Source organism: Carassius gibelio, chromosome A3 (genome assembly GCF_023724105.1).
Source record: "Carassius gibelio isolate Cgi1373 ecotype wild population from Czech Republic chromosome A3, carGib1.2-hapl.c, whole genome shotgun sequence".
Classification (NCBI taxonomy): domain Eukaryota; kingdom Metazoa; phylum Chordata; class Actinopteri; order Cypriniformes; family Cyprinidae; genus Carassius; species Carassius gibelio.
In genome coordinates this window covers 31,896,411-31,918,766 of record NC_068373.1, presented here as the reverse complement: position 1 = coordinate 31,918,766, position 22,356 = coordinate 31,896,411, and the positions used below count along the sequence as shown (strand labels likewise).

Below are 22,356 nucleotides of genomic sequence, written 5' to 3'. Positions count from 1 at the left end.
ATGCAGATTAAACATCCCTTTGTATCTTAATATTTAAGACTACAGTTTACTTTCATGCACTTTATTTTGCGTTCTATATTTAATTCTACATTACACTTTTTTAATTTTATTATTTTTATTGTTTACTTTAATTCATTCTTACGTAGCTATATTTATGTATATTTTCATCTGTGTTGTTTTCTTTAATAATTTCACTGTCCTTGGAGCGGACCTGACTCACATTTCACTGCTGGTTATATATGCTATATGTAATTTTGTATGTGACAAATAAAAATCTTGAATCTTCACTAAGGCTTCTGGAATTCCTAGTTATTATTATAGTTTTATTATCATTATTCCTATTCTTATAAACCACATCAAAGTTAAACCTTTTGGCTCTTGCCAAAAAACTGTTGTTAAAAATATAAGTTAATAATAATAATAATAATAATAATAATAATAATTTATTAATTAATCTAAATATCATGGTTTTTTTCATGCTTATACTTTTTTTATGTTGCATCATCTCAATTTTTCATTTTGATTTTACAACAACAGCAATCTTGCTTCATCAACCAGCTAGAGAGTAATTACAAATTTACAAAACACATACCACAATTGATTTGGGACAGAGACATTGTAGACCCTCCCTTGAATAGCCTTTGTCCTCTTAAGGCTCTTCCCACTGGATCTATGATTCTTAAACGCTCTCGCACTCGCCATCGCAGAACTCTTATCCCTCTTCCCCTCAAACTACCAGTGATATAGGTCTCTCCCGATCCAGGGGTTTGTTGAAGAACCTCAGTAATATGATGATCTAGATCATCATTTGAAATGTTTTTGAAACTCCCACAGTCCACTAAACCAAGTTGTCTCCTGTGGTAGTACAGTGTTCGAATGTTTACAGACAACATTTGTGATATGGCCATCCAGCTAAATCCTAAGTCCTGCATGTGAATCAACAGAGCAGCTGATATGTTGTACCTCAAACGAGAAAAAACTAAATAACAAAAATGTGCTAATTCACAAAGTGTTAATGCATAACCTGTATTAATTATTGTGTTTGCAACTTGCAAAGAAGTTAAAGTACAATAAATTTTCACTCACCTCAGCCTTCCTCTCTGTGATGCAGAATGTGCACTTCTGCCATGCACTTGTGTATCAGCTTCTACCTGGAGGATTACTTCAGCCAACATTTCCTTAAGAGATTCATAAATTCCTTCGAGAATGATACATAATGTTCTTTCAGCAACATTTTTTTGAACATGACTGCCCATAACTGCGAAGAATGTTGCAAGAATGGAAATATGATCCTCGAGATGACGTGATGTAGACTCCAAATTGTTTATGTTGTTTGGAGTATGACCTACTGTTGCAAAAAAGTCTTGTAGCTCACCAAAGTTTTGGAAAATTTCAGTGAATGACATTTTTAAATGAATCACAATTCTAACTAAAACAAGCTACACATTATTCAGTGAGAATTGTCAAATGTACACTTTCTTTTAACATATTCACACTTTCACATACATTTAGACTTTCATTCTATATATTTAGACATTCATTATATATATATTCAGACGTTAATTCCATTTATTCAGACTCAGGGCCGGAGTGGTACTCATTTTCAGCCTTGGAGTTTCATGCCTTCCGGCCCACTTGGTTATTTAAATTTTTTTGTACTGGTCTTTTCAGTGCTGCCTTTGCACTTTCTGTTATACTTATCCTTTTTTTTTTCTATTATCTTTTGGTCACATATCTCCAACGATGACTTGTTGCTTTTTTTGAGCAAGGTGCCACTTTCAGGGAAGTCACAAGCCAATTAACAATTTTGAATCCTTATCTTATTCATTAAGAAAATAATGTTTATTCTTGTATTATTGTTTATTCTTTAAGAAAATAATGGACAGAATAAGGCACGTTCCAAATATTTGTACTGTATACCATAAAGTCTGCCTGCAGTTAAAAAGTTATCCGAAATAAAAATAATTGTTTTGCTTAACCTATTTATGTACAAGTATTCTAAAATGAATTTTAATGTCATACAAAAAATGTCATCAGCCTGAGTAAATTGTACCATCATAGAATTGTGACATAATACATGTAATTTAGGTGAAAATATTGTGAAATTAAAACTGGTATTACATTTGAAAGCATAACAAGGTCTATGAAGTGTCAGTCAATCAAGCTTTTTTTCTTAAAGTTTTGAACTAAAATATTATTGCAACTTTAGCCTTTGGATGAATGAAAGTGAATTTTTTTTTTCAATTAAAGAAAACTTAGAGATTGTGGACCGCTTGCTTGGATTTGTACTTCAATAATTCTGCCAAGTTTAAGAATAGCCTACGCTAGAAGGATTTTATTTTATTTATTTATTATTTTGTATACCTAATGCATTTTCCCCCTCTCTGTTTAACAGCATTAACTAACAATGAAAAACGTATCCCCTCGAGTAGAGTAAATGTTTTCCTGTCATGCTGAATGTGGGGCTTATAAATAAATTGTTTGCATTCGCCCAAACTGATTTTGTAAATTAAAAAGCAGACGGTGAAGGTGCAGTTAGCGCGAGTCTCGCTCGCTGTGAAGCGTGAGCAGCCGGCAGAGAATTCTGCCTGGTCTTAAAGACTTCTGCCACACCTACAAATAAAATAATGATTTGCGCAAAAAGAATGATTAGTAATCAATAGAGATTTTATCACTGATATTATATAACATAATATGGGCTGTGAAAAAATAAAATATAAAAAGAGTGAGTGCAGGCAGTCTAAGTACAGTATTGTTCAAACCAGTGGCACGCAACACCGGTGTCGCGGCCCAAAAAACAAACCGGCCCACCGGGAAATCCTCTTCCAAGGGCTCCCGATTAGCCAATCAGGGACTGTTCAGACTTCATTTTATAAATATAATTATTTCCTGAACGGCTTGCCACAATATATATATATATATATATATATATATATATATATATATATATATATTAGGGGTGTAACGGTTCACAAAATTCACGGTTCGGTTCGATACGATACACTGATGTCACGGTTCGGTTCGGTTCGGTTCGGTTCGATACGTTTTAGATACAGCAAAATGTAAAAACATCTCAACTTTTCAGAATGCCGCAAGCGCACCGCGGGTCATGTGACAAGAACCAACCAATCAGCTTCATCCTTTCCCGTAACAACGTTGAGAGCTCAGCCAAGATGAAGGAACAGCTGATCATAGTTGTATATGGATTGCAATTTTGAAATAAATTCAGTAGCAGAGCTACTGCAAGCGATTTTTAGAGCTGCAAATCCATTTATCCTTCGCTGAAATTTCCGCGTCTCGTGGAGAGAGCACGTCATTGTTGCTTAGCAAAGACAGACGCCTCATGAGCGCTTCTGCCCAAGCGCTTTGGAAAGGAGGAGAAAGACGCGCCTAGCGTTTTCCATGCGTTTTTAGGCACGATATGTGAACGGCCCCTAAGGCGCTCGCTCACTCAGCACGCGCTGAAGGCTCGTTGCAAAATGTCTAATGCATTTAACAGACCAGAAATATAAGATCCTAAAATAACCAACAGGTCTGGTGTTTGGGTTGGATTCCCTGTAAGCTATAGTGTCTAAATGCTGCAGGGATAGTTTGCTGCGTGCATGTTTCTCCTTTTTTTTCGTCTTTTCCCAGATAGTACTGACGCATATATCCCAGATATTCCCGCTTGTTTTTTTTGTTTTTTTTTGTAATCCCGCTGGTGTACCCTGTCATGTTGCAGATGCGACATACCGTTGTTTTTTTATCCACCACTCTCTTGCCATCACCATTATAGCTTAAAGGGAATCCAAAGTGCACCCAAACACCAGACCTGTTGATTATTGGAGGATCTTCTCATTTCTAGTCTGTTAAACGCATTGGCTATTTTGCAACGAGCCTTCAGCGCGTACTGAGTGAGCGAGCGCCTGCTGAGTAGCCTAACATAAACATATAAGATGGTGTTTTTTTCTTCTTCGGGAGTGTCAGGGGCGTTGCCTGTTACGTTGTTTGGGTTATTGGGCTACCTTGTTGAACGCATATCATTATATTTCTCTCTCTCTCTCTTTTTTTTTTTTTTTTTTCAAATATAATTAAATACTCCAACGAACCGTTCGGTATACATAATGCGTACCGCGTACCGAACCGAAAGCGTCGTACCGAACGGTTCAATACGAATACGCGTATCGTTACACCCCTAATATATATATATTAATAATTATACATACTAAATTTGTAGCAATATAAAGTCAAGCGCAATCAGTTCTGGGATTGATTATTTCTGAAAGTAAGCGGTTGATTTTGGTGCAACAGATGATCTTGTTATTGACTCATAATGCTGAAATCTGTCAATATTGCATCACTTCCAGTGTGTGTGTGTACATATAGACAAAATAATTATGGTAGTCTTACAGTGGCTATCTGATATACTTTATTATAAACATTTATTATTTCAAGCACATAAATGATGATGTCCGGCACACTTATTTATTCAGAAGTGGGGGGGGGGGCAATTTTTTTTTTTTTTTTTTTTTTTTTTTTTTTTTTTTTGCTGCATACCCCTCTAACACTGGATAGTTGCACCCCTGACTATGAGTTTATAATGTTTGCCTCTAGTTTTAACAGGGAAATATTGTTCCTATAGTTATGTTTGAAAACCATACGCTTGATATGAAATAACATATATATATATATAATAATATATATATAAAAAATTCAGTATAGTTAATTATTAATTTTGTTAATAATTTTTGCATGCAATTCTGTCTTTCTCATGTGTCCCCATTTTTGTTACATCCCTTTTGAGTAATGTGGTGTAACAGGTGAGTTATAGGTTGACTTATTTTTTCAAGCTAGCTCAACATTTATTTCATACAAATTGGGATCAAGTTGAGTCTTTCTCCCTTATTGAATGTTTGTGATTCCACTGAATATGTCTTAGTTTTTGTGGTGTCACTCACACTAGCCTCTTGATTGGGTATAAGATTCAGTTCATGTGATTCCATTGCATTTTGATCTTGGTTTGATCCATTGGCTGGAGTTTCATCAGATGCTGCTGTATTCTGGTTCTAGGATAAAGACAAGTTTAAAACAATATTTACAAGACTTATATTATTTATAAGTTCAATATAAAGTAAATAGTGATTGTAGACCAAAAAATATCTTAAATCAGTGCATCTGTCTATTAGAGACTCACCTGAGAATAATGGTTCTGTACTGAATCAGTGACTGAAATATCATCAAACCTCACTTCTTCCCAGATGGGATATATGTAAATATTTAATTTATATGAAATGCATTTAGTAAATTTCAAGTTTATGGTAAATCAATAATACTTTACAATAAGGTTTCATTAGTTAACTACACCATTAAAAAGAACACTGAACAATTATTTTAATACATTAATCAATCGTAGTTAATGTTAGAATCAAGATGTATTATACGTTAGTAAAATCTGGTCCTGAGCTAACATAAAATAACTGTAATAATTACATTTTTATTTTTTCATTGTTATCTGATTTGCATGTGTGCATTTTTCCCTTTAATTGTTAATCTTCATCAAGTCCACCTATCCCTTCTTTGTTGTTATTTTGTCTTCTGATTTTCCATAATATGTTGGATTTATTGAATTAATGCCTGTTTGTAGATTAGATTAGATTAGATTATTTAAGATTCAACTTTATTGTCATTGCACATGTGGGAACAAGGAAACAAAATACAGTATTGTATTATATTTGTATTCACAATAGTACACTAGTAGGTGCTTGCAGTTCCTGTCTGCTGTGCTACTGAGTGGTTTGCAATGGCCGTGTAGCTTTGTTTTCTTTTCGTTTATTTTCTCTCTCATTGAAAGTGCTCTAGTTATTGGCGATTCTATTGTACGGAACATGAAAATAGAGACACCAGCCACCACAGTCAAATGTTTACCGGGAGACAGAGCGCCTGACATCTTGGCAAATTTAAAAGTGCTGGCTAATACTAAACGTAAATACAGTAACATTGTTATTAACATCAGGACTTATGATGTCTGACTTCGCCAGTTGGAGATCACTAAAAATAACATTAAAGAGGTGTGTGAACTTGCAAGCACGACGTCAGACACTGTAATATGCTCTGGTCCCCTCCCTGCTTACCGTGGTGACGAGATGCATAGCAGATTGTCATCACTCAATGGCTGGATGTCTAAGTGGTGCCCACAGAATAACATAGGTTTCATAGACAATTGGACAAGTTTTCGGGTTAGACCTGACCTATTGAAAAGAGACGGTCTTCATCCCTCCTGGGGTGGTGCCGCTCTTCTCTCTAGAAATATGGCAAATAGTCTTAGTGTTTATACTTGACTATCTGGGGCCCAGGTCAGGAAGCAGACAGGCCTTCTGTTAGTTGCCTCTTCACAGAATTCAGTTAATTCTCAGCACATAGAGACTCTTTCACCTAGATATCACACTATAGAGACTGTGTATGTTAACTGAACTAGAAAATACAAAAAAAGGTCAATAAACAATTCAAAGATAACAATTTTACGGATGTTAAAAAATAAAAAAAATAATATATAATTCAGATAAACTAATTATATGCTTGGCTTAATGAATATTAAATCCCTTTCTACAAAAACACTTTTTTTAAATGATATGATTGCAGTTCATATATTAGATGTTCTCTGTTTAACAGAAACCTGGCTAAAACCAGATGACTACATTATTTTAAAAGAGTCTACCCCCCTACCCCCCTCCAAGATTACTGTTATAAACATGAGCAGCGTCCAAAATGTAAATGTGGAGGGGTTGCTACAAATTAAAATTACATTTGAAGTATTTCTCAGGAGTCTGGTTTCAAGTATAATTTGTTTGAAGTAATGGTGCTTCATATAACGTTACCCAGAGAAACAAGTAAGGTTGCCACCCATCACTTAAAAAACGTTAACGTTCCATATTTAAAGGTAAAATTATGCATTCCGATTTGTCTCATATTTTACAAAGGTTAAGGATTTTGCAGGGTTGATAATACCAATAGAAATTAAGTATTTGATAAGCTAATTTGCCCGTGATCGCATTTTGGAGTCTGTGTTTCCATAGTGATGGAGTCTTCTGAACACGCGCCGTTAAGGCTCTTTCTCATGGAATGCAGTATGCGGTAAACTTGTGTGGCTCACGTCTGCCTAGTCCACCCTTTGAACACAAGAGGCTCTCCAGATGTAGGGCTGAATGGCAAAGTTATCAATGGGATGACCAGTGTTGGGGCTAGTTACTAAAAAAAGTAATATATTACATATTACTCTCCAAAATAGTAATGCCTTACTTTACTTTATTACTCCCTGGAGAAAGTAACTAGTTATATTACTAGTTATATTACTAGTTAAATTTATTTTTTCTTAATTACTCTATGATTGCCTGAGATGCATCAGATGGAGGGAGAACATACAAAGTTATTAACTGAGAAGATGCGCAAATCCACGTTCATTTTCAGCGTTTATTGGCGCATCTTCTCTATTAACAACGGCTCTGTGTAGTAACAGCTGCTCTATGTGAAATCACGCACCTGATGGAATTAACCGCTGATTAGAGAACCAGCTTTACTGACGAGATGCGCATTAACGATCGGCCGATCGTGATCGGAGCACCCCTACAAAATAATTACTGAATCTCCACCCGTCGAAACTAGCTTTCTGTTGCTGGGAACCTTCCTTAAAAATGAGCTTGCCGTTGTTGACGCTTCCATTTTTCCCCATCTGTCTGAGCGTGCCGCTCTGTGCCGGCTGCCGGGTGTCGACCAATCGGTGATGGTAAATGATACCTCGTGCCAAACCCAGACCAATCACTGTTCCATTCACGCCCTCCTCCCCTTCCCTTCTGTTCTCTGTGTTGTGTGCCTTGTGTGTGATGAAGGTGCTACTGGCAAATGTAACGCAAGTAACTAGCTCGGGAAAACTGTAATAATATTACAATTTTCAGACGAGTAATGCCTTACACTACAAGTTACTGAAAAAAGTAATATTATTACAGTACTTTGTAACGCGTTACACCCAACACTGGGGATGACGAACGCGCATTTTGCAGAGAAGCATTTCAGTTATTCACGGTGTACTCAGAGGGAAAGTTCACCCAAAAATAAAAATTCTATACACCTATACACCCACTCTATACACCCACAAGTTGTTCCAAACCTGTAATCATTTATTTCTTCTGTTGAACATAAAAGAATCAAATTAAAACGGTTGCAAGTTTACATACTAGAGCATGTCTTATATTGGTATATTGTTGAGCTGTGAGTTCCTGACTGAATATTTATGTCATTTTTTATTTATGGTGGGTGAATGGGTGTCCCTTATTTTGTCTCGCTGGATGTGGCAACCCTAGAAAACAAGTATTAATGAGAAAAACTGTGACCTGTGACATTTGTACTGGCTACTGTATACAGGCCACCAGGGCACCATACAGACTTTCTCAAAGAATATGCTGTTTTTCTGAGTTAGTGCTGTTGGTGATTTTAATATCCATGTTGATAATGAAAAAGATGCATTGGGATCAGCATTTATAGACATTCTGAACTCCACTGGGGTTAGACAAAATGTATCAGGGCCTACTCACTGTCGTAAGCATACTTTAGATTTAATATTGTTACATGAAATTGATGTTAATGGTGTTGAAATTCTGCAGCAGAGTGATGATATCTTGGATCATTGTCTAGTTTTGTGTGTACTCCAAATAACAGAGCTGCAAATTTCTTGTTACAAATATGGTAGAACCATCACTTCTACCACAAAAGAAGGCTGTAAATAATCTTTGACTTGTCTCAATTCCTCAGCATATCCGAAAGCTCAGAAAAAATTATGGTGAAACAGAAACTACTGACTTCAAGTACTTCAGATATTGTTGCTTCCTCACACTTGAAGATCAAGGAAAACAGTCAGAGACCGTGGTATAATGAGTAGGCCATGGTGAGGAAAATTTCCCACTGGTTAATCGAAGTGTGACAAGACCAGTAATACCGGTATCACCGTGGGGTGGGGGGATGGGAGGGGATGTCCTCTTTTCCTCGCTTTCAAATAGCTTATAAATGCTTGCACGTTATACATTCACTTTCGAATTAGGGTTAGGCAATTGGCAAATACCAACATGTATAGGCTGATAAAAAAACTGAAATCGGCTAACTGTGAACCCAAACAAATAAGAACCATAGAACGTCCTACTGCTTAGCTAATATTAGATCGTTTTTAAAACGAATAAGAAAATAAAATAGGCCTAAATAAATTGCACAAAGTTTAAATAAGATAAAAAAAAAATATAAATAAGAAACAAATATAAAATAAAAACGTAAGCTTACTAAATAAAAGCACTATAAATTGGCATTTATTAAAAGTTTTTTTTTTTTTTTTTTTTGGGCTGTGGCTCGACGTTGGCTTCATCCTCATTTTGTTCTCCCTCTTCTCTCACGGGGTTCCTACCGAGGATGACGTTTCTTGGTCTCTTCAACAGTTAGGTCATGGTCATCCAAGTAGCGCGGGTCCAGGAATATTGTCTTGCGCATGAGCTACCGGCTTGCTTCTAAAGGCAGTCACACAACGGACTAGAAGCGATGCGCCGTGTCTAGGACATCTCGAGGCATCGCACACTGGACGCTCTAATTCTATGCGCACAAGCTCAATTTCCAGCTAATTTAATATACAACTATGCAGATAGCGCTCTGTGGCATGGCAGGAATTTGAATAGCATCCTGAGTCGTAGCTGGGCACCGCAGACAGACTCCGAAGGTCGCCGCCGGTGTGCAAACACCGTATTTTGTATTGCATGAGAGGAAAGTACTTCTACTTATAGAAAATCTCTAAAATCTTCTAGATCTACTTACGTTAAGTCTCTCTTGGAAGAGAACAAACACAACCCCAGAGATTTATTCACAGTGGCTAAATTTACAAAAAAATAAAGCATAGACAGACGCAGAATCTTTCCCAACAGCACAACAGTAAGTACTTTATGAACTTTTTTACTTCCAAGATCGATACTATAAGAGATAAAATTATAACCATGCAGCCGTCAGCCACAGTATCACATCAGATATCACTATGGATCCTGAGGAACAATTCCACTCATTCTCTGCTATAGGACAGGAAGAATTTTATAAACTTGCCAAATAATCAAAACCGACCATAAGCTACTAAAAGAGTTGCTTCCAGAAATCATAAATCCTCTTCTGAATATGATTAATTTATCAATGTCATTGGGATATGTCCCAAAAAACCTTCAAATTGTCTGTTATTAAGCCTCTCATCAAAAAAACAAAACCAAAAAAACAACTTGATCCTAGAGAATTAGTTAATTACAGACCAATCTCTAATCTCCGTTTTCTGTTAAAAATACTAGAAAAGGCAATATTTTCTCAGCTATGTTCCTTCTTAGAGAGAAATGGTATCTGTGAGGATTTCCAGGCAGGATTTAGACCATATCATAGTATTGAAACTACTCTCATCATAATTACAAATGACCTGCTCTTATAATCCTTTTGTGCTTGTATTTCTCTATTTGTGCTACTGGATCTTGGCACTGCGTTTGAGACTATCGACCACAACATTCCTTTGAGTACGCTACAAAATTATGTTGGCATTAGTGGAATTGCATTGTCATGGTTCAAATCTGACTGTCATCAATTCATAGCAGTGAATGACGAGATATCATATCGATCGCAATTAAGTATGGAGTGCCACAAGGCTTAGTACTAGGCCTGTTGCTTTCACACTTTATATGTTACACTTGGGAGATATCCTTAAGAAACGTGTTAGCTTTCACTGTTATGCTGATGATACTCAGCTCTATATTTCTTTGCAGCACAATGAAACATACATATTCACAAAACTAATGGAATACATAGTTGATATAAAAAAATAAAAAATAAAAATGGATGACTAGTAATTCCCTACTGCTATTTTATATATATATATATATATATATATATATATATATATCAAAAAGAGGTTTTGACTATTGGACCAAAAACTTCTGCATGTAATAGCCTAAAACACTGGCTAACACTTGGTGGCTGCTCTGTTAATTCTTCATTATCAGTTAAGAACCTAGGAGTGCTATTTGATAGCAACATTTCCTTTGAAAAGCATGTTTCTAGTATTTGTAAAACCGCATTTTTCCCATCTTAAGAAATATATTTAAATTAAGACCTATGCTCTTATTGTCAAAGCAGAAATGTTAATTCATGCGTTCATGACCTCAAGGTTAGATTAACGTTATGTCTTATTGGGTGGTTAATTAATTTGTTCGTGATGTCAAGGTTAGATTATTGTAATGCTTTATTGGGTGGTTGCTCTGAATGCTTTACAAACAAACTCAAGCTGGTCCAAAATGCAGCAGCTTGAGTTCTTACTAGTAAGACAGGAATAAAGACCATATTAGCACAGTTCTGTCAATTCTGCACTCCCAATTCTGGCTCCCTATTGAACAACAAATACATTTTAAAATCTTGCTAATTACTTATAAAGCCCTGAATGGCTTAGCTCCTCGATACTTGAGTGAGATCACATTGCATTATATTCCTTCACATCTGCTGCGATCTTAAAACTCTGGCCATTTGATAATACCTAGAATATCAATATCAACTGCCGGCAGCAGATCATTTTCCTATTTAGCACCCAAACTCTGTAACAATCTACCTAGCGTCAGTTTAAGATGATTTAAGATCCATGTCTTTAACCTGACATACACATAATACACTATCACATTTCTATAATTCAAATTAATTAAAGGATTTTTAGGCTTTATTAATTAGGTCAACCGGAACTGGAACACTTCCCATAACACCCAATCTAATCGCAAAATTTTAAGAAGAATGACATCTACGCTAATATTAGTCTCTTTCATTCTTATTTCGAGGTCACTGTAGCCACCCAGATCCAGTCCATATACAGACCAGATGGTCAATCAGCACCTAGAGACAACCTCTACAGGCTTGAATGTCAGTGGAGACAACGTCAACTAGATGCGCCCCAGCGACAGAAACCCTGTGAAAAACTCCTCACCTAGACAACCATTGGCAAAAGACCACATGAATCAGACAATTCCGCTGCACCTATGTTGCAGTCTGGAATTAAGCCACGCCATGCTGGTCTCTGTAACGGACTGCCAATTTGTTAACCAGATATGAAGTCTGTATTGCATTGACCCTTTTTTTGTACAGAGTAGTTAAAGGACTTTTATTATGAAATTCACTTAATGTGCAAATCGGACCTGTATAAAGAGCGACACATTTCCGCTGTTTGTGTGTGTGTGTGCTTTGTGAAGGATGCAGCCTGCAGTTTGACGTCTTTCTCTTCCTTTTATTGTACTTGTGCGTCTCACTGAAAAGGGAAATAAGGTAATTGATTTTGTACATTGTATGATGAATAATGTGATGATAGGTTTTGTATTTGGCTTATGTATAGTTTGTTTTTGTTTGTTTGTAGTTCTTACGGTGTCTACTTGAATGTCAACGTATTAAACATTTTTGGAAACATCAGTTAAGGAGCAAAGACCATCATTTCAGTGGGGTAGCAACAGTAAGAACTTATCCATTCGTCGTCGAAGCCTGCTGCATTGATGACCGGTGTCCACGTTGACGGGTCTTTAAGGAGTGAGTGTTCACATGCAGAGGATCGATTTCTGATGGTTGAACGAGTTTCGTTTATGAATCACAACGGTTGAAACGGAGGATTAATTGACACACTACGGATTGTGAAAGGCTGTGTTCTTCAGGTGACGTTTATTCTTCGACACATGTTTACAACAGCAAACGGATAGCAAGGTGAAACACTTGACCGTTACAAGACCTTCCCTTCAAGGTTAAAAAGAAAAGGGTTTGAACATTTTTATAGTGACCCTGAAAGAGATTGTCAAATCGTTTGTTGTTTTGAAGATAATATATTTTTGTTTTAAGAAATGTTTATTCAAAAAGGGATATTTTTATATTGTTGTTTCTAATGTTTGAGACCGTCATTTATGCTGTTTGGGAATTGAAATCACCTTATAATAGTGCTGGACATATTTTATAGTTGTGTTAATTAGTTCATTTTAAAATGACAGAGTTAAATTCTTCTTTTGATAAGGTAGAAGGTGAAAGGCAGGTTAATATTCTCCAACACAATATTGAAACCCTTAACAATGAGTATCAAACATCAGCAGGTAGTTTAGAGCGAGAACAGATAATAGAGACCATTGAGGCTAAAGAACAGATTTTGAGTGAACTTAAGTGTAAACTTCAAGAAACTTTAGAAGAATCTCAAGCTCCCCGACGTTCTGTTCGTCCACGTAATCTAACTCCAAAAATGCGTGCATTACAAAAGGAAGAAATTCAAAGGAAGGAAAGAAAGCTTCTTTCCATGTATGAAAAATGGAAAATGTTAGCACGTAAGGCTAGAGATCAACTCAAATCTGATATCACTGAGAGCCAGATAGCATCTCTTATTGATATTCTGGAAGAGGGAAAGGAGAATGTTATGCAGCTCTATGTTGAAGTTAGAGACCATGTTACACCATCTACTGAATTGAGACGACGTATCGATGCTTGTGAGGCAGTGACAACAGATATAATTAAGGTCGCCTATGAAAGAATATCAGGCATTGATGAGTTTGATTCAGAACAAGCAAAACATCGCTTAAGGGAATTACTTGAATCTAGTTATGCTCGTTCTATCTATGGCTCCACTGTCACCCGAATTAGTCATAGGTCTACTACTCAGTTAAGTCATCATACTGTATCTTCACTTGGAACTTCAAAACAAGCTGAAGCAGCTGCTGAGCTGGCTGCAAAGGAAGTTGAGTATAATATACTAATGGAGGAAAATAAACAGAAGGAGAAGATTCAAGAATTAAGAGACAAACAAGAGAGAGACTTGAATGTGCAAAAACGTGAATTGGAGACGTTACAGGCAGAAAAGGATTTAAGAGTAGCACAAGCTAGGTTTGAGGCCTATAATCGGATGGCAGTGCAAGAAGTTGACACAAATCCTGCAACCAACTACATTGTTGGAGAACAGCATTGCTTGCCTCAGATTTCTTCTAGCCAACCTGCAAATAAATTAATTTCCTCATCTCAAAATGAACTGCCTTCTCTTATTCAAGCCATGCAAGATAGTATAAATTTGAACAGACTGCCAGCTCCAGAGCCTTTTGTATTTAATGGTGATCCCATTCATTATGTTGAGTGGAAGGCTTCCTTTATGTCACTGATTGATCGAAAGAGTATATCTGCTGCTGACAAACTTTATTATCTGAAAAGGTATGTGGGTGGATCGGCACGCAAAGCCTTGAATGGCACCTTCTACAGGAGTGACAACGAAGCATATACGGATGCCTGGAGCAGATTAGATCAAAGATATGGTCAACCATTTGTGATACAATGTGCCTTTCGACAGAAGCTTGCAAACTGGCCTAAAATTCAGCCAAGGGATGCTGTTGGACTCCGAGAGTTTTCAGATTTTCTGAATGCATGTCAAGATGCCATGGTTCATGTTGCAAATCTACAAATTTTAAATGACTGCGAGGAAAACCAAAGGTTAGTTCAAAAACTTCCTGAATGGGCTGCTTCACGTTGGAATCGACAGGTTACACAAACCTTGAGAGACCATAAGGATTTCCCCGACTTTAAGGCCTTTGCAGCATTTGTTTCATTAGAGGCAGAGATTGGTTGTAATCCGGTCACGTCATCTTATGCTCTCAGTTTAGTATCTGTTGAGAAATGAAATTTTAGAGAGTCTAAAGGAAATAAGGTTAATGTCCTTAATACTCAAACTGACATGGGGCATGATAGACAAAGGAGTATAAAGAAAAATACTAAACCTCCCTGTGTGTTTTGTCAAGATCCTAAACATCAGCTTTGCGACTGTTCCAAACTGATGGCCAAGACACTAGTAGAACGGCGGGAATATGTGAAGGAAAATAATATTTGTTATGGATGCCTGAAGATTGGACAAAGGGTTAGAGATTGTCGCCATCGTCTTTTCTGTAACACATGCAAAGGGAAACATCCTACTTGCTTTCATGATGACAATTACATCAAAGGAGAACGGTCAGTCCCTGTAACATCATCTGATTCAAGGTCTGATGACTCGACAGCTGCTGTGTCCTTAAGTGTGTCTGGAAAGGGATCATCCTATACATCAATGGTTGTACCAGTATGGATATCATCAAGCAAAGATGTGAGTACAGAAAAATTAGTTTATGCCTTGCTTGATTCACAAAGCGATACAACCTTTATTGATCAAGAAGTAAGTAATGTCCTGCAGGTAGATAAATCTCCTGTAAGGTTAAAATTGACTACCATGTCTGGAAAGGATACCATAGTGAAGAGTGAAAGGATTTCAGGACTTCGTGTAAGAGGTTACAGCTCTGCCACTTATATTGAACTCCCCCCGTCTATACTAAAGACTGTATACCAGTTAACCAGGCACACATACCCACATGTGAAACGGCTAAGCTTTGGAATCATCTTTCTGCAATTTATTTATGAGATGCCCTCTTTGAAGGACTGTGAGGCTGGGCTTTTGATTGGATATAATTGTGCCAGGGCATTGGCGCCAAGACAAGTGATCCTAGGAAGTAATGATGAACCCTATGCTGTCAAAACTGATCTAGGTTGGAGCATTGTTGGACCTTCATTACCTTGCCCCGACTCTTCTGGTTTCACAGGTATTTGTCATAGACTTTCTGTTAAGGAAATTCCTCCACTGACTCCAGCAGATGCCATTCGTGTCTTGGAATCTGATTTTAAGGATGTTAATGATGACGACAAAACTTTATCTCAAAATGACATCACGTTTTTGAATAAATTAAGTGATGGTATAAGGAAGAATTGTACTGGACACTATGAAATGCCTCTACCCTTTAAAGAAAGACCTAAGCTACCAGACAATAGGCAACTTGCCCTTGTGAGACTTAATCATTTGAAGAGAAAATTATTAAAGGATCAAAGGTATAGGGAGCATTATGTGAAATTTATGGAAGATGTGATTGAAAGGGGAGAGGCAGAAGAAGTTCAAGATGTTGGGATTGAAGGCAACAAGTGGTATGTTCCCCATCACGGTGTTTACCACCCTAAGAAACCAGACAAATTGAGAGTTGTTTTTGATTGTTCTGCGAGGTATGATGGAATCAGCTTAAATTATTATTTCCTTCAAGGACCTGATTTGATGAACAATTTGACGGGTATTCTTCTCCGATTTCGTCAACACCCTGTTGCTTTAATATGTGATGTAGAGAAAATGTTCCATCAGTTCCATGTGTGTAAGGCAGATAGAGACTTTCTGCGATTCTTGTGGTGGAGAAATGGAGATTTGAAAGAACAACCTCAAGAATACAGAATGAAAGTTCATCTCTTTGGAGCGTCTTCATCTCCAGGATGTGTGAATTATGGATTGAGGCATTTGGCTGAAGGTAGTAGAGATCAGTATCCCTTGGGCTTTGACTTTGTAATGAACAATTTTTATGTAGATGATGGTGTTACAAGTGTACAGACAACAGAGGATGCAATTCAGCTTGCACGAGAAGCCCGAGAACTTTGTGCTATTGGTGGTCTTAGACTTCACAAATTTGTGTCCAGTGATAAAGCGGTCTTGGAAAGTATCCCTCTTTCAGAACGTGCTAATGATATAAGAGAATCTGACCTTTTATTTGATGACTCTTTGGTAGAGCGAACACTGGGGATTCAGTGGAATGTGGTGTATGTCTCAAGGAGCAGCCAGTAACTCGACGCAGAATCTTATCTACTATTGCATCACTGTACGACCCATTAGGCTTCTTAGCTCCATTCATCCTCCGTGGAAAGAAGATACTCCAGGAAGTATGCAGACAGGGTATAGGCTGGGATGATACACTGAGTCTTGAGTTGCAGCCAAGGTGGGAGTGTTGGAAAAGGGATTTGAGCAACTTGAAGAAAGTGATTCTTCCCCGCAAATATGCTCCTCCTGAGTTTGGAAAGGTGAATGAAGTAGAGCTGCATCATTTTTCAGATGCTAGTACTAGTGGATATTGACAGTGCTCATATCTGAGATTGAAAAATGAAAGAGAAGATGTTCATGTTGCCCTTGCAATGGCAAAGTCTCGCGTGTCCCCGATTAAGATTACAACTATCCCAAGGTTGGAGTTAACAGCTGCAGTTGTTTCAGTAAGTGTCAGTAGAATCCTAAAAGAACAGCTTCGATATACTGACATCACCGAATTTTTCTGGACCGACTCCAAGGATATATTAATAATGAGGCCAGACGATTCCACACTTTTGTTGCTAATAGAGTACAACGGATTCATTTAAGCACTGTGCCGCAGCAATGGAGATATGTTCCAACAAAGGATAATCCTGCGGATCATGTCTCAAGGGGTCTCACTGTGGATGAATTGATCTCGTCTAACTGGTTCACAGGGCCAGGGTTCTTGTGGAATAAGGAAATTGCCCTTTCACCTAGTGAAGTTCCAGAATTACAATTAAGTGACTCTGAAGTCAGAAGTTTTCAAACGCTTAACACAAAGGTTGTGGAGCAGGGAAGTATTGTAAATCGCTTGTGCAAGTTTTCATCTTGGTCTCATGTGGTCAGAGCAATTGCACGCATTCAACGACGAATTAACAAGGATAAATCAAGTGGTCTTTCTACAGTTGAGGAGAGAGAACGTGCAGAGTGCCTAATAGTGAAACTCTTACAAAAACATGTGTTCCACACCGAACTGAAGGTGTTAAGTAAAGGTGCCCAGTTGTCATCTCGTAATGAATTGTACAACCTCAACCCATTTCTTGACAGCGATGGTGTGCTTAAGGTGGGAGGACGACTAAGTAACTCTTCTCTTTGTCATTCACTTAAACATCCTGTAATTATTCCCAAAAACCATCATATTACAAGGTTGATCATAGCTGATTGCCATGAAAAAGTCAAGCGTCAAGGTAAAGGGTTTACCATCAATGAAATCCGTTCAAAGGGTTTTTGGATCCCTGGCATTAATCGTGCTGTAGTATCTTATGTGCATAATTGTGTCACCTGTAGAAAACATAGACGACCAGTGGAAGAGCAAAGGATGGCTGACTTGCCTTCAGAGAGAGTGAATCCCTCGCCCCCATTTACTTACTGTGGTATGGACTTTTTCGGTCCATTTTCTGTGAAACAAGGACGAAAGGTGTATAAAAGATATGGATTGATCTTTACCTGTCTCTCTTCCTGTGCCATTCACATTGAAATTATTGATTCTTTGTCAACGGATTATTTTATTAATGGCTTGCGTTGTTTTATTGCTTTACGTGGAGCAGTTCGGCAGATTAGATCTGATCAAGGAAGTAACTTTGTGGGTGCAAAGAATGAGTTAACTGCAGCCCTCAAAGAACTTGACGTTGAGAAACTGAATTATTTTCTAGTTGAGAATCCGTGTGACTTCGTATTGAACGCACCAGGTGCAAGTCATGCAGGAGGTGTATGGGAACGACAGATTAGGACGGTTAGAAGTGTTCTTCAGTCTACACTTTTGATGGCTTCAGAACGAATTGATGATTCTTCTTTACGATCATTCCTTTACGAAGCAATGTCAATTGTAAACAGTCGTCCACTCACTGTCGACAATTTAAGTGATCCAAATAGTCTTGAACCAATAACACCAAATCATTTTCTTACAATGAAATCCACTATTGCTTTACCACCTCCAGGCAAGTTCACTAGAGAAGATCTATATGCCAGGAAAAGATGGTGCCATGTCCAATATCTTGCTGAACAATTTTGGAGTCGCTGGCGCAAAGAATATCTTGCTAATATTTCTGTTAGACAGCGCTGGCATACCCCTAGGAGAAATCTGTTAGTAGGAGATATAGTGATTGTCAAGGACAGTGATCTACCCAGGCATAAATGGTCTTTAGGCAGGGTTGTAGAAACTACCATAGATTCAGATGGACTTGTGAGGAGAGTTCGGGTACATCTTGGTGATAAAAATTTGGAGAAAAATCTACAAGGTCTTAGTAAGCCTTCTGTGATTGAACGTCCAGTCCAGAAGTTGGTTTTACTGTTGGAGGCTTGTTAATTCCTTTTCTTTTCTTTTTTTCTTTTTTTTTTCTTTTGTTGTTTTCCTTGACTATGTATTTTTATATGCAATGTATTGTGGGTCATGGTATTTTTGAAATCATTTGTGTATTGTGACTCATGATTTGGTGGGAGTGTAACGGACTGCCAATTTGTTAACCAGATATGAAGTCTGTATTGCATTGACCCTTTTTTTGTACAGAGTAGTTAAAGGACTTTTATTATGAAATTCACTTAATGTGCAAATCGGACCTGTATAAAGAGCGACACATTTCCGCTGTGTGTGTGTGTGTGTGTGTGTGTGTGCGCGTGTGTGTGTGTGTGCGCGTGCGCGTGCGTGTGCGTGTGTGCTTTGTGAAGGACGCAGCCTGCAGTTTGACGTCTTTCTCTTCCTTTTATTGTACTTGTGCGTCTCACTGAAAAGGGAAATAAGGTAATTGATTTTGTACATTGTATGATGAATAATGTGATGATAGGTTTTGTATTTGGCTTATGTATTGTTTGTTTTTGTTTGTTTGTAGTTCTTACGGTGTCTACTTGAATGTCAACGTATTAAACATTTTTGGAAACATCAGTTAAGGAGCAAAGACCATCATTTCAGTGGGGTAGCAACAGTCTCCTCTGGCCAGAGATTAACTGCCCCTCGACTGAGCCTGGATTCTCCCAAGGTTTCCTCTCCATTTCTGTCACTGATGGAGTCTTGGCTCCTTGCCACTTTAACCTAACACTTGCTTAGTTGGGGGTGCTTGACCAATTGCACAGACATTATTTAAAGAGAGTTGAACTGGATGATGACATCACTTAATCATCAATGAACTGACTTTAGCTGGAAAATTACTCTTTGTTATTGTCTTCTTGCATTATTGACAAACTCTTTTTCTTTTTGAGACTGCAAAGCTTTGACACAATCAGTATTGTATAAAGTGCTATGCAAATATAGGTGACTTGACTATATTCTCCTATGTCATGTGTTTCTATACAGCCACCCCTGACAGAAGACGAGGACTATTCTGCAGTTTTATTTCCTTTTCTTTTTTCTCTCCCCCCCATCACCATAGATCTGCTAGTAGTGCCGCTGCTCTGCCTTGAGCAGAAAGTCTGCTTACTGGAGGATCCCACTGAGGATATCCCAAGCCCTGCTCCCAATTTGGATCCCAAGCCCAGCCAGCTATCACCCCAGAACATGGATAAATCCCAGAGACCACAACAAATGGAGAGTTCACACCTGCAATAATGCTTGAGCCAATGCCAGAGGAATGGAATTAGCCAGGCATCTCCCCAGAGCCTGAGCATCAAGAAACTTCTGACCAGGTTTGTGAGCAAGCAACATCTTCCATTGCCAGGGAATTGCTCATGGTGTTCAAGGGTATGGAGGAAGACCCCCCCACACACTCCCACCACTGAGGGTGAGCTGCTGTTGACCTCTAGTGGGCATTTTAATTATTTGGAAGAGGATAGTTCCTATTTTCTACTATCCTTGCTGGTCCTGCCAAGCTTTGATTTTCCTGTTACCCCAGCTCAGAGTTACCTATGCACCCGCTAGTCCTGCCCATCCCTAAGTCTTCTGTGTATCTAGAGTTTCCTCCCGGCCTCCCTCTACCACCTCCTCTTCCAAAATCAGCCATTTCCTCAGCCCCGGTCAAGAGGATCCCTGGCTCTGATGTCATTACTCCACCTTGGCCCACCAAACTTTCAGCTTCACCTTGGCTCCTCCCTCACTCACCATGTACTATCATCCTTACAACTCCTCCAGACTCCCTCATGCCTCCGGCTCAGCCTTGATAATGTATCATCCTGTCGGCACCTTTGACACTATCATTATTTGACTTCCCAGTAGCTCCACCTCAGTCCTCTGACTCCCTGGCTCCACTTTTGATGCTTGTTGATTGAGGCTCTTCCTCTGTCTCTTAAGCTATCTGTGTTGTTTGGTCCCATCTGCTCTCTATCTGCACCTAGGGCTCCACTGCCACCAGCTTTGTTTTCTTTAGTCATCCCCTAGAGTATACAACCCAAGTCTAAGCCATGGCTCCTCCCTCCATCAACTCTGTTGTGGGCTATTTTCCTGACTAAGCTCTGGTTCCCCGCTTGGCTTCTCCTGCTCATGGCTCCTCCTCACCCTCCACTCCCCCTTGGAATGTTTTGCCTTTGTTTGTTTGGTCATGTGCCTTTCCAGCTTCATGTCCCCCATGTGAATTCCCCCCATCCCTCCTCTGATGGACTGTTAGAGTGCACTAATAATGAACAGTTGTGTTTTTTATATATTGTTAAAGCAATAACTAACATTAATGAGACCTTATTGTAAAGTGTTACCAGTAAATCTAAGTGCAGTGATACTAACCTGATAACACCGTGGAGTTTTCATGTCTGAAATCCCTGTGTGATAAGAGCAATGAGACAAAATATGTTTTTAGTCCTGAAATACAGATGTACTAAAGCTGATTAATTGACTGAACATCAAAATAAATAAAGCACTACTGATGCACTGAATATATATATATATATATATATATATATATATATATATGTGTGTGACCCGTCACGGAAACCAGTGACACAAGTCGGCAGCACAACTTTCGAGCAAAATGAGAAAGAAGTGTTTTTTTTCAAAATTGGTGATTTTCGTTTTTTTGCAGAATCTGTTAGTTGATATCACAAAGAAGCCTCTCCGTGTTTGAGATAGCAGTATTGGTATATTTAAAAGCGTACATTTTGAGGTTGAAATCAGCTAGTTAGTCGGAGATTCTAGCATGCAGTAGGGGCGTTTCATTGTCTGTCTGTATTTCCATACTGGATAAGCCGGCTTTTGTTTCTTTTGTTATTGCCACCGCCCTCCGAGGGAAGCATGACTACTTAGTATGCAGCGCTCTGGCCGGCTGTAGCTGATATCAAAATTCAGTGAAGATGGACACCACAAAGATGATCGCAGACGAGCTGAACCGTGGCCGTTACACTGAAAATGCTTTGAAGTACTTCTTCGACAAGCCGGATGCTTATAAACAAGTGCTCACTGATTCTGAAGACGATCTGAGCGACAATGAAAGCAGCATAATAAGACTGTATAATATCCCTAATCTACAACTGAGCAAAGATGACGACGAGGAATAATGTATTGGACTGGCGTCAGACGAGTTGGACCGTAAGATATCAGAGGCTATATCGATAGTAACATTTGATGGGGATAAAGACAGAGAAATGGGGAAAATCCGTAACGCACAGTGCAAACTTCGGATCTGCAAGAATACTTTCCTGTTTCTTATGGGGTGAGTTTCCATAAACATCAAAGTTTGTCTTTTATGTTCATTCTAAGAACACACGTTTTCTCATGTTTAGTCCATGTTTAGACCTTCCCATATCTACCT

At 38.3% G+C, this 22,356-nt stretch overlaps 1 protein-coding gene and 1 long non-coding RNA gene across 2 annotated transcripts in view; one reads left to right on the top strand and one right to left on the bottom strand.

Annotated features, from left to right (window-relative positions):
• Positions 1-4,256: 4,256 nt before the first annotated feature.
• The window catches only part of LOC127942480 (uncharacterized), a 130,618-nt gene continuing 112,518 nt past the window's right edge, over positions 4,257-22,356 (bottom strand). Inside the window, exons 15-16 of the mRNA XM_052538199.1 lie at positions 21,336-21,370; positions 4,257-5,045 (exon numbers count right to left, since the gene is read on the bottom strand). Coding sequence (XP_052394159.1) covers positions 4,842-5,045; positions 21,336-21,370 — 239 coding nt within the window. The 3' untranslated portion in view covers positions 4,257-4,841. The remainder of the gene's footprint in view (positions 5,046-21,335; positions 21,371-22,356) is intronic.
• On the top strand, positions 12,170-15,063 carry LOC127942760 (uncharacterized). Its single transcript, XR_008149402.1, has 3 exons — positions 12,170-12,333; positions 12,422-12,710; positions 14,233-15,063. It is a non-coding gene; the product is annotated as an uncharacterized LOC127942760 (long non-coding RNA).